General features: G+C 43.0%; 1 protein-coding gene across 1 annotated transcript in view; it reads left to right on the plus strand.

Moving 5' to 3' along the window:
- mtmr11 (myotubularin related protein 11) overlaps positions 1–13,280 on the plus strand; it is a 41,716-nt gene extending 28,436 nt beyond the window's left edge. The window contains exons 12-17 of the mRNA XM_071907162.2: positions 917–987; positions 2,988–3,160; positions 4,745–4,915; positions 6,001–6,219; positions 7,762–8,085; positions 10,771–13,280. Coding sequence (XP_071763263.1) covers positions 917–987; positions 2,988–3,160; positions 4,745–4,915; positions 6,001–6,219; positions 7,762–8,085; positions 10,771–11,223 — 1,411 coding nt within the window. The 3' untranslated portion in view covers positions 11,224–13,280. The remainder of the gene's footprint in view (positions 1–916; positions 988–2,987; positions 3,161–4,744; positions 4,916–6,000; positions 6,220–7,761; positions 8,086–10,770) is intronic.
- Positions 13,281–13,587: the final 307 nt, after the last annotated feature.

The raw sequence follows: 13,587 nt of genomic DNA on the forward strand, positions 1-13,587 counted from the left end.
TTGAATAATTGAATAAAAATATGTCACCCAAATTCATCCTAGGATCAATACTTCACATCCTGAGGAAAACCCTGTGATGGAGATTTGTGTTGATGCGGCAGCGGTTTTTAAATTATTTCACCTTGATTTCTTGACCTGACAAGTTCATGAGTAATAGATGAGGCCTCTATAATGTCTAATTCTGACCAATGTCATGTCTTACCCCAAAACATGACAATTTTGATTCCTCAAATTTGAAAAGTCATTGAAAAGTCTTTGAATCTGATGCCCAAGTGAGTGTGGGAACTCTGTATGATGCAACTGTGTAACATTTTTCACTGTAGAAATCTTGATGCATCATTTAAACTTCTGTGATGCTGCTGGGATTTAACTCTGCCTCGTTCATCTTGCAAGTAGAAACAGATGATTGTTTTTCACCATAAAGCTGTCAGTTTTCCTTTCTTTTCTTATCAGGGAAGGAGGATACACTTGAGCCATTCATATTTTACAATCCCTACATATGAGTTAATAATTCAGACAAGGTCAGATCTGCACATAGGAGGGTGAGAGCACATAGTGTAAAGTCAGCCTAGTGTAGTGTGAGTCAGCCTTAGCATCCACAGTTTTGGGAAGATTACTCTCAAAATGTAATCTATTACATTTGATTTGATACCTCCAAAATCTTTGAAATATGTTGCTGAACAAATATTCCTATTTATAGATTGTAATTTGAGTGGTGTTATTATCATATAACCATTATTAATTGTTATTTCAATATGTGCAAAATGATGTTAGTGATAATGGCATTTTCCTTTGAAACATCATGTTTTTTAGTTTTTCGTATCTGTACTCTGATTACTGTGTTTATAACATATAATGTAATCAGATTACTGTGATCCCATTACATACTGTATAATTTCCTGCTTTCTGTCTGCAGGTCCTGTCTGAGGAAAGCAGCGGAGGTCGCCTGCCTGCTTCGCATCGGTCACCTGACTGTGGCGCTGCAAGGTGAGTCACGTGACCCCCGACCCCGGCTCGGATTATTCAATCCATTCATTATTCACGGCGCCTCCCTCTCATTAAAGGCACATTAGGGCTTGCCCTGAAGTAGCTGTGCACCGGGGACAAGCACACTCCAGTGGGCCTACATGCACACTGTCAATAGGCCTCAATACAACTCAATACAACACGCCTCTAAAGACTCTATTACAGTGTTTCATATGAGATACGAGATAGAAACCATCTGAAAAATATGACGCCTACGCCAACAAAATGATTGCCGACATTAAAGTAAAAGTCATGATTGAATATTGTTGAAGACCTTTGCACATAAAATAGTTTCATTTTAGAGGATGTAATCATCTGTACTTTGAATTGAGAAATAATCATAAGCTAAACATGTTTTATACAAAATTTATATATAGCATTTTAAAGTGAAACCTTTCAATTGTTATGGTTTTTGCCAACAGATGAGTTTGTGTCTCATTGGTGTGACTGGCTGTAGTAAAAACAACGTTCAGACACCAAAGCTGACAGTGTCATTGCTCAGCTGGCAAGAAACAGTAACGTTGCTGAACTCTTGTTTGGTATCCAAGTTGCAATGCGAGCCGTTGTTTAAACCAGAGCAGTGGGGATAAAAAAAATTGTAGATAACAGAAGGCTGATTTAAACATTTAGAATATTTTGCAGTACTCCTTAATTACCATTTTCTGACTCAATTTACAGACAGTAGGCTGTTGTTCGCTCCTAATCGTCTGTTTCTGGCTGCCTGATGTGCATGCATAAACACACAGAGAGACAGGCCCAACACTGCATTACTCAAACAATGGCTGTTTTCAGCCAAGGATGTTTACCGCTCGCTACTGGACTTTGATTTTCTCTGCAACTCTCCAGCTGTAAGTGACAAACGGGCAGGCCGGCCTTCTCGCTGCCTGTTTGGCCGAGACGCTCGTTTATCAGACCTGCTCTCAGTCTCCTCCAAGCCGCAGAGCTGCCACTGGCCTGGCCAGCAGTAAATAACCCGCTGCAGAAATGACTCACTGGCCCAGCAAAACCCTTTCTTTCCCTGCCTCCCTCTCCCTCTGTCTTCTGGTGTCTGGAACTGGCTCTCTGTCTCTGTCTCTGTCTCTGTCTCTGTCTCTTTCTCTTTCTCTTTCTTCTTTCTTCTCTCTCTCTCTCTCTCTCTCTCTCTCTCTCTCTCTCTCTCTCTGTCTGTCTCTCTGTTGTTGAAGAGAAGAGAACAAGGAATAAGAGGAATAAGAGGGCAGGTCACCAGATGCTAGGTTGTGAATTGAGGGGTGGAGGATACCAGACATGCTATTACATTGAGAAATGTTTTAGCTGAACACACAACAAAAGTGTTTTGTTTCGTACTCATCACAGTTAGCAAACATAAAGGTGGTCATATACTAGGCAATTTTTGGGCAATGCAGATAGACAATGCCACCATCAACAGGCAACAACGTGAGACAGTGTCACAAATCTCTTCAGTGGTTTAGTGGGAGCAAGATGTTCCTGTTGGATTAAAACAAGAACACTGAGGAAACTCCTTAGTCACTATTGCCCACCTGAGTTGCTGAAAAAGTTGTCGTGTGTATCAATGCCTTAAACTTATGTTATCAATTTTTTTACTTTTTTTTTCAGGAATTCTAGAAATACAACTTGATTAATCTGACATTTCAGTAACATACATTCATCAACAGTATGCTACATATAACTCTATGTCAGCAAAATGTTTTGAGAAATATGTAAGTGACATATAGACTTTGGCTGTGTATTGTCAATAATGTACATTTTTATTTATATTTAGCTGATGCTCTTATGCAAAGAAACTTTGAAGTGCCACACCAGAATAAGCTTAAATTCCCAAATGGCAGAATCAAAGCCACAGCATCCAGACAATAGATAAAACAGATACTCCTGCATCCCTGGAAAGTGCATGTACAATAACAGAAGTACTAGGTAAAGGAATAAAAGACTGATTTTCCCCTTTCTGTTTACCGTTACAGAGGCGGAGGACCGGGACCTGAGCTGCGTGGTGTCCAGCCTGGTGCAGGTGATGTGCGACCCCCACTGCCGCACCCAGCCGGGCTTCCAGGGCCTGGTGCAGAAGGAGTGGGTGATGGGCGGCCATCGCTTCTACAGCCGCATCAACTACCACCGAGACAACGACAAGGAGGAGGTGAGCGGGCCGGGAGGAGGTGGAGGAGGGTGGGTCTGTATCTGTAGGGGTGTGTGTGTGTGTGTGAGAGAGAGAGAGAGAGAGAGAGAGAGAGAGAGAGAGAGAGAGAGAGAGAGAGAGAGAGAGAGAGAGAGAGAGAGGAGAGGGAGAGGGAGAGAGCCCTATGGCACAGATGTAATTTCCTCCTCATTGACATGCACTGGCATTTGTGTTTATCATCCTTGTTTGTGCATAATGATCCATAAAATTGTTGTTTTTGTCTGTGTGTGTGTGTGTGTGTGTGTGAGTGCATGTCAGGGTGTCTGCAGCTCCTTAAAGAGTCTGAACAAACTTGTAAGGCAGGTTTATTTTTAATTAAGTTTAATTTTAATGCAATTATAAAATCATTAAACTATAAAATTAGACAGTAGTGTTGACAGATTCTTTACATCTGGTGATATTACTCGAGGCAGACTTGGAAAGTACGGCAAGCGAAATAAGGCAAATGCTATGAATTATGTAGTTTCACCAAAAGATGTGAATGGGACCGGCAGTAATGTTGGTTTGTTTTCTTATGTTGCACCTCCAGCTGGTCACAGTAAGTTTGACCAACATGCATGTCCAATCTTAGATTAATACAGCACAGGTTTAATACAAAATGCCAAATATGTTGGGCATCATTTATCATCAAGTAAACGTTTAATTTCCTGGTATCCTGGTGGTTTTGAGATAGTTTCAGGATGTTCATTAGCTATGTTCAATCAGAAATAGTCTGTTTTTGCCAGCATTTTGTTTCTTTATATTGGTTGTTAAATTGGACTTGAATCCAATTACAGATAGCATTAAAAGGTCTTAAAAAGTCTTAAATTTGGCTTTCTGAAACCTGCAGATAACTGTTGCCTGGTGTAGGTAGGTGTGTGTGTGTGTGTGTGTGTGTGTGTGTGTGTGTGTGTGTGTGTGTTTATTGTCCTTTGTATCAGCATGGCTTTGATCCAGAAGTGCTGCGGTTGTCGCTTCCATAAGACTAAATTAAGACACCTGCACTCTGTACATCCATCATCATCAACTCTCTCTCTCTCTCTCTCTCTTTCTCCTTCAATCCCTTCTATTTTCCTGCTTTTCCTGTCCCTTCTCTCTCCTCCTTTCTATTTTCCTCTCCATCTTTATGCCGTGCTTCGTCCCTCCAACTTCCCTCCATTTCTTCCCTCTCTCCCTGCTCCTTCACCCCCCTCCAACTTCTCTTCCCTTTCCTTCCTCTCTTTATGTCTCCCACCTCTCTCCTTTCTCCCTACCTATCTTTCTCTTCTCTCCCTTCTCCCTCCCTTCCATCCATCCCCCTAACACTCCTTCCTTCCTCCCTCCCCACCTCCCAACTTTTCTTTCTCCCTCCCACCTCCCTCCTTCCCTTCCTTCCTCTTCCTCCCTTCTTCCCTCCCTCCCTCCTTCTCTGCCTCCTTGTCTCCCTCCCTTCTCTCCTTCCTGCTCTACCTCCTTCTCTCCCTCCCTTCCACTCTCTTTACCTTCCTCTCCTTTCCATCTTTCTCCTTCTCTACCTTCAACTTTCCTCTCTCCCTCCCACCTCCCTTCTTTCCTCCCTCCCTCCAGGCCCCAGTCTTCCTGCTCTTCCTGGACTGTGTCTGGCAGCTGTGGTCCCAGTATCCCTCCCGCTTCCAGCTGACAGGTGACTTCCTGCTGGCGCTCCACGACAGCGTCCACCTGCCGCTCTTCTCCAGCTTCCTGGCCAACTGCCAGCGCGAGAGATGCAAACGCACGCAGGTACTGGACGCCCGGGGGGGGCTTTGATACCTGCAGCCGCTGTTTATAGGAACCAGCGAGGCCTGCTGGTCTGTGAAATGTTCTGATGAACACTGTGATCATGCAGCTTTGTTGTGTCATCCTTTATGCATGTTGGTGTACTGTATTTTAATTGAACAAATACATTCAATCAATCAATCAATCGGTTGAGCATAGACAGGACTAATTCCTGGGACATGTAACGTACTTTGCAATTAACCCTTTAAGGACTACATTTAAGATCTGTAGCAACTGATCGTAATAAGTGCCAGATAATACTTTTCAAAATGGGATAAAAATGTATAGGGCTGAACAATTAATCAAAATGTTATCGAAATCGCAATATGGCCTACTGCAATTTTCAAATCACAGGAGGCGCAATATTTGTTAAAGGCGAAATGTGTGTCAAAATACCATTTTAAATTAAATATTGTCGTGCTGCAGAGATGTCCTGGCCTACACATCATATTCTACAGACTTAAGAAAATATCTTTGTTCGGTACAGATCCCCGCAAAAATCACACCATAATCATTTTAATACGTTTTTCAATGAAAATGAGAATAATGATGTAAAAATTATCTTTCCCTCTAAAATTGCAAATCATATCGCAATTGCAATATCAGTCAAAATAATCGCAATTAGATATTTTTTCAAAATTGTTCAGCCCTAAAAATGTAGCTCTAATTGTGTTGACAACATTGCATTATTACGTGAACTGGTGATTATTATCAGTTGCTACATGTGTGTAGAGGTATTTCTGGGTCTACAGCTGTATTAGTGAGGTAACTGATAAGCTTTGGCGGTACTAGATGTTTTGATATCACATTTTCTGTATGTCATAGATTGTATTTTGAAGGAAAAACACTGCTTAGTTTTCATATAAATATCTTCAACTCATAAAGTTGCTGTCCTAGAGAAATTCTCCAAATGAGTGCAGCGGATATAAATGAGAAAATTGAATTGAAAAATTTCCATCCAACAGGCAGCTTTTGTGTAACAGAAGTAATAACTGATAAATCACTGATACAGAAATAAGCCTTCTATCCCTGTGTCCCGCTCTCCCCAGCACCTGTCCCAGTCCTACACCCCAGTGAACGGCTGGAGAGACGTGCTGCCTCGAGGCTCGTCCCAGGACCCGTCGGACCCCCCCCTGCCCCCGGTGTGGGACTGGGCCCTGCAGTACAGCAGCCCGAAACGGACCCGCTTCACCCAGCCCGTCCCACCGACCCCTTCGCTCCAGCCGCTACTCAACGGCAACCTCAACACCAACCCAGACGCATTCAGGGTAAGGCTGCCGTCTCTCTCTCTCTCTCTGGTGACAGCAGCCTATAGAGGGCTTCTCGGGGACGCAGTGCATCCTCTAGTGGCCGGAGTGGAGGTCCACAGCTTTTGGGCAACAGTGGCTGTGAACAGAATTGAATAGACATGGTTCATTTCTGTGCTGTTTCTGACTGCGAACTGATCATTTCACCACTGATTTTGTGTTTAGATAATGTCAGTTTATTAATTTGCTAACCATAGTATCTGATTTTGCACTAGCTAATGTATCTAGTAGAAGCTAGTGTTGATAGTGGCGAGACAAGACAGTTTACTGTGTAACAGAAACCTAAATCTAGAAACAAATCTACCATATCAGACAAATCACTTTTACTTATAATGTTACTGAATTGACCTACACCCACATCTCTTTTTCTAGCCCAGTTGTTATATATCCAGACATTATTTGTGCAGTCAGTTTTCCCCTGGACCTCCATGCTGGCGCCAGATGTCGTTGCTAGGAGACTTGTGACACAACTGCAAAGCCTCTATAGGTTAGAGAAGATGTTTTTTTCGAAAAACCCTGGACCAGCTAGCAAAATCTGGATGGGGAAAGTGAATCAGTGAAGGCCCTCTCCTCCCCCAACAAGTAATGTGTGTGAGAAAGGCATTTAACCCGCAGTTGCTTCACTGGAGATGATTAGTGGCTAAAGGTATGAGACTGTGTTTGTGCAGGGCAACACCCAGATGTGAAGGTGTGTAAATTTATGAACATGAAGGAGCGTGTTGCTAGAATACAGCACACTGTATGTCCTCAGAAAACCTTCCAATGACAAATAAAGGTAAAAACCAAGTCTGTAACTAGGAACTGGACATGAGCATGAAGGATTGCTGAAGGTTTTGTTAGTGGGAAATTGTCTAACCTCCTTACCAAACTGAGCTCCCACAATGCTCCAGAGTCTTTGCACAAGACCACTGCTCCCTCTTGTGGTGGTTATCAACAATGAATAAAATTCATACTGAAGCACAGAGCACAGACCGGTGGTTGTGCCACTGAGGCACAAAAGCAGGTTTTCATTCCATCAAAAGGCTACATCAGCTGATTTCACTGATTACTTCCTCCTCTGTGGTTGAAGGTATGCAGATCAGTGATGTGATTGGTTGGAATGAAAACCTGCAGACTCTTGGGCCTTGATGACACATGGCTGAGAACCTCTGTACTAGACAGACCGATATGTGTCATGTATGTACATTGTCTCATTATGTATGTAAATATATGTGTGTATTATGTGTGTGTATTAACTTTTCTTTTATATGCACTTTTTATTTTATTAATGCTGTCTTTATTATGTGAAGTGTGTTGAGACCCCTGTTGGCGATAATGCACTTTAAATAAATTTGACTTTGACTTTAGACAGTAGCTTGTTACCATGAATCAAATGATGAATCAGTTTTTCAGTCAAGTCAAGTGTCATTAGCTTAAATTTCTAATAACAACCTCTTTTTTCCCACTTTTCCTTCCCCTCTGTTTCATACCCCTCTTCCCCCCTCCTCCACATCCATCCCTCAGCTGAGCGACACCATCCCCGGCTCGGTGTTCCTCCTCTCTCGCGGCACCTTCTCCTGTCCCGCTAACCTGCTCCCTTGGCGCAGCGGCGGCAGCAGCTCGGGCGTTTACAGGAAGAGCCACCGGAGGGCGCCGTCCTCCGAGAACGTGCCCGGCCTGGACCGGCTGCTGAAGGCCTGGGCCCTCACCGAGTATCCCCAAAGCCTCCCTTCCACCTCCGGACCCCAGGGGCCCCTTGACCCCTACGAGCCCTTACTGCCCCTCCTCCTGGGGCCCTGCGTGGGGGTGTGGAGGGAGTGCTACCTCCGGGGGGCGCTCCATGCACAGGTACGGTGGGGGAAGTGTCCTGTAGGCGGGTGGGGATAGTTCATTAGAAGCAAAGTATACACAATCCCAAGATCTATCAAAGCAGAAGTGCCTAAAGTGTTTGAAATGTAGGGCCAACAGTCAAAGTACTGTGTTGGTTTTGGGCCACAAACTATCAATCTATTGGACAAGTAGGAATTAGCTTCTATTAGTACTATATCACTAGAGTGTTTGTTAATGTGCCTTGTAAAAAGCACCTTTTTTCGAAAAATAACACCCTAAGTATAATTCATTGCATTCAATTTGACCAAACAAAAAATCCCTCTGGAATCACTCTCTGGAAACTTTCTTTTTAAGGCCAAAAAAACACTTTCAACACTTATTTGGGCAACCATGGACAAGAGTATAATAGCTGCTTGCTATTCCCACTGGTTTGACAAGCACTTTAACTCCTCATGTGATGTGGCTGAAAATAACCTCATATTTAAGCTGACAGCGTCCACTTCAACCTGAGAGCCATTGTGTGAAATCATTGCACATTCAAAGCAGCACGAGTTCAGAGCAGATGTGCCACTTGTCCTGACATTCACCAGTAAACAGGATGTGATGTAACAAGGGGCGAGCATTCATACAGAAGAAGCCCAGTGATGTGGAAGTGATGAAGTCTACAGGACCATCAGACAGGCAGAAGCATTCACCACCTAATCTAAATGTTGAGTGTGTGAGTGCAGGTTTGTCATTGGGTTTGTCAAGCGGGCACCGACCTTCACTGATGTTTTGTTAAACAACTGAAGAAGGCTCAACAGTATCCGCTCTCAGCAGACTCAACACTGCTACCTTACACCTGAATGCGTAACGTCTACCTGCTCAATACAGCTGCATTACCAGAAAAAGAGAAGTGTGTGTGTGTGTGTGTGTGTGTGTACGTGTGGGTGAGGGTAGGGGAGGGGTACGAGTACAGGGGGGGTTAGGGATAAGATTAGGCTACCAAACCCCTATACCAACATACAAACACAACCAATATACCAGCAAACATACTACTAACAAACAGGGGAGCATACAAACACTACTTTATACCTTTTGGAGTTGGCTTAATACAGCCTCATCGCCTCCTCTGTTTACATCCGTTCACACCATGACTGTATGTTGAGTAGATGACGTCGACTCTTTGACGTGCAGATTATTCGGAGGTGTTGATTGGCAACTTCCGATTTTGATGAGGTAGAGCTTTTGTGATGTTGTCAGTACATCAGCGCCCTGTCCCCATGGTGATGTTTAGAGCAGTCTAGTGGTGTGTGGGTGGGAGCGCTCATCTATTTTAGTCAAAGCCAAGGGAGCTGTACAGGGACGAAAACCTTCCAAAATATACTATAGATAGTTCTCTCTAATATAGAGAGAGTAGGGAAAGTAGTGTGTTTTTTGATTACCTGAATCTGTGAGCTGCTATTGCTGTAAAATGTCTTGGTTTGTAATCTTCTCTCTAACCTGAAAAGTTCCAGATGTCCCCTATGGCTAGGTGTGATTATTATGACTAGGTGTGATTATTATGACTAGGTGTGATCATTATGACTAGGTGTGATCATTATGACTAGGTGTGATCATTATGACTAGGGGCCAGCTGCATTAAGACAGACCTAGTCTTAGACTTAAATCTGACTTTAAGTTAGATTTAGTGCTCTGCAATGATCACTTTAAGTCAGATTTAAGGATAGTTTCTCTAGGAAATCACAGTTGCTCCACTACTTCTTGATTGTTGTAGATCTCTAATGGATCGCTTCTGTCTCTACAGACTTGCTCTCTTCTTAAAGGATAACGCTGGTATTTTTTAATGCATTTCTTACCGTCAACAAATCCTATGAAAATAACAAAATCAGCAATGATTTTGTTTTGCCAACAAGTCTCGTCCATGTAGCCGGTGCCCAATGAAGCCATGTCCCAGCAGCCATAGAACTCCATTGTATTAAAAAAACGATTAAAAACACGTCAAAGAGCCATGCCGTTGCTCTGGCAGCATATTTCATCATCACGATGCACTGGGCCGGCCGACTTTTTCCTCAAACAACTTAATAAGCCGGCCATAAACATGTTTGCGATCTCAGGAAAGTAGTTCCGTAGCACTGAAAATAGTCCCCGGCGTAATGAAGAATTTGTTCCCATTTGAATTTGATTTGGTAATAACTACAACAGCCTGACTTTTCGTGGTAACAGTTAGCGATTTTTAAAATTGAAACTATGTCTTTGTGAGCTGTATTTCAAGGTTTTTAGCTTACAATTGGAGCCAATGACTTCCGGGTTGAAGGCTAAAAACGGTACGTGGGAAGTCAGAAAGTAACGGGAGTAGAGCAAACGCATTGTTGATTTTGTTATTTTCATAGGATTTGTTGTCGGTAAGAAATGCATTAAAAAACACCAGCCTTATCCTTTAAGGTCTTGTATGAAATAGCTATAGTATTTAAATTTCTCATTCTGACAGTTAGGCCTACTCACTGCCATAGCAAGTTCTTAACCCAAGCTTAGCCAGGGGGAAGGCTAACTTTCCTACCACAAAATAAGTCAGTCTTAATATGTATGCAATAGACAGTCTTAATTAGACTAGTCTAATCTGAGAATGCAAGACTAGTGTAAGTTAATGCAACTAGCCCCGGTCCGATTGTTATGTTGAGTGATCGCCCCAGAGAGATTCACCATGCTGCTTCTCATCCTCAGGCGTTCTCCCACCCCATCTCCTCCAACCACCTCCATCCTGTGGAGCAGCTAGCCTGGGAGGTGCAGCAGCTCAGAGACAAGCTAGCGCTAGCGTCCACCAGCACGGACGCTAACCCGCCCGCCAAGAGAGCCGAGTCCCGGCGGACCGACACCAACCTGAACCAGAACACCAACAACGGCACCTTCCTCTTCCCGGCGTCGAGGCCTCAGGGCCTGGGTGTGACCAGAGCGGCACCCCCTCCTACCTCCACCAACCACCACACCTCCAGGGGCGCTCCACCCTCCTCAGCCCCGCTGCCCAGGCCCGGACACAAGGACAACGGCGGCAGCAACAAGCACACCTTCCTCTTTGGGCACCCTTCGGTGACAGAGGCCCGTCCCGACCAGCGCTACTACCCAGCGCCCAATAATGTCAAGCTGCCTAAAAGCAACGGGCCTTCGATAGGTTCCTGAGATTTCATCCCCCCCTTTACTGCTTTTTTCAAATATGATACAGACCATCCCACCCAATGACTCGGGACGATAACCAAATCACCTGCCTCTGCACGGTGAAACTGACCAATCCCCTTGCTGGTATCGGACACTGAGGAGACCCAGATGTGAGTTTCCTGTCAAAGCCCATTTCACTGACTAAAGGGTGATACGAACCACAAGGAGACACGTTTGGGTGGGAGCAGGCTGAGCCGCAGTTGTACTGAAATGATCATTGCAAAGCACTGGGGCAGCCCAACACGAAAAGTGCTCTTGACTCTTGCTACTTATCGTCTGTGCTGTAAAGTATTCAAGAATGTGACAACTGTTTTTGTATATTTGTGAATTTCACAAAAATCCTAGTACTCAGTATTCCACTTATGAAATGTATCCAATTTCAGTGAAGCTGAGACCCAAAATGAATAAGGGCTGAAGATGCTTAATAATGTATGACATAAAAGCCTCATAAGCACATCTTGCAGTATCTTAAAATGCAGTAGAAACTGTCTTGACACATCTTTGTGAATGTCCTGTCTGTCTTCAAGGAGGAAAGCTTGTAGAGGCTTTTAGAGCTTGTAGATCACATTTTTTGCCTCTTAGTTGATGCTCTCATCCAGAACAATTTAAAATGAGCGAGCAGAATAGGGGTTCAGTGTGTTGCTGAAGGACACATGGCTGTTGATGGACACTGGATCGAACCTGTCACCTATGGGACGGCCACTCTTTCCCCAGCAGACCTAGATTTTTGAACATAAAGCTTATTAAATCTCTCTGTGACATTTTGTGCTAATGTGTAAAAAGAGACACATTTCATCCCTGTTGTTTACAGCCCAAATGGAAAAGTAGAATATTGTTCAGCAAATGAACACCAAGTAAAAAAAAAACCCAACCAAAATTCATATTTGAACTCCAGGCGCTGTGACCAGTGATTTTAATGTGGAATTTAGGGCATGAGAGCTATTTTGGTACTGTTCTCACATCTCCCCACTTGCATGGATGCTTGGGAGCAGCGAGAGGCCTATATTCAGTTCAGTGTGTTATATTAGCCTGTATGTGTCTGAATATGGCCACAGCCGCTGAATATTGCAGTATGATTTGGTCCATGCATGACTGATAAACAGGGGCTACAGCTTTAGTTATATATCTATACCGATCTGATTTCAACTTTCATCTTTATTGAATATTTAAGTATTTTTGACCATTATCGGTCCATTTCTGATGTAATGGATGAATGTGATGATAGTTTTTGACCAAATTGAGAGTATTATTATGCATTTTTTTTCTCCATCCTTTTTGTGGTGGAATTGAAACAAGCAGTCATTCTGCCGATTTGATTATCTCTACCTTGAGAAGGTACCCGTGTCGGAAGCGAAGGGAAGCTTATTTTCTCCAGTGTTTACTTTCATTCCGTCACTTTTCCTGCCGGATGGTGTATTAGTATGCAGCTGGCATTTAGGTCAAGGACTTGGAAGTGCCTGGACTGTATTTAAAGCACAGAGGGAAGTATTTGGTCCTGCGCCTTTAAATCCAAACAGGTTGTTGTTTGCATGATGTGGGTGTCAAGCAGATACACTGGCGTCATTCCCGTGGATGAATGAATTTTGTGTATGTAATCGAAACAGCATGTGTTTTGCTATATTTTTAAGTAGGATAGTAGTTGACAGAGATGTATGCCTGATGCTTACCTTCTCTCATGTCAAAAGGTACCTCACTTGATAACACTATGAATTATTAAATTTTTGTAAATATTCATTGTTGAATATCAAGGCACATTGATATCGGTTACAATTTCAGAGCTTTCTGGACGTGATGCCAATGCATTTGCTTGTCTTCCATGGAAAAACACAACGTCATTATTATCCAGTTGCATGGACTGTCAAGATGTGGCTCTAAAATTTATAAGAACTCTAAAGCATGCAAGCCTGTGTACTATCATTGTATATTTCAATGTTTTTGGTACGGATATCACTTCAATTTGCCAGATGTACATATTTTTTGTATCAGCATGTTATGATCCTGAATAATAAATGGCAATATTAGTTCATAATCTCTCTCAAATGTGTTCATAATCTGAGTCTCTTGTATCACTGCAATGAATCTCTCACTTTTAAGAGTCATTACACAGCTCACAAACTTTATTTTTTAACAAAATAAATATTTACAATATGATCTGGAACACTTTACAAGTAGCATGGCACTGTACAATAGGACTCTCGAGTTAAAATTAAAAATCCACCATCTGGTATGTTATGTACACTCGGAATAAAACAATTTAAGAATAAGGTGCAAATGTCCAAGACTTTCACAGGAAATTAACTCACAAAGTAAGAACTGCCTGACAGGAAC

The sequence above is a fragment of the Centroberyx gerrardi genome, chromosome 12 (genome assembly GCF_048128805.1).
Source record: "Centroberyx gerrardi isolate f3 chromosome 12, fCenGer3.hap1.cur.20231027, whole genome shotgun sequence".
NCBI lineage: Eukaryota > Metazoa > Chordata > Actinopteri > Beryciformes > Berycidae > Centroberyx > Centroberyx gerrardi.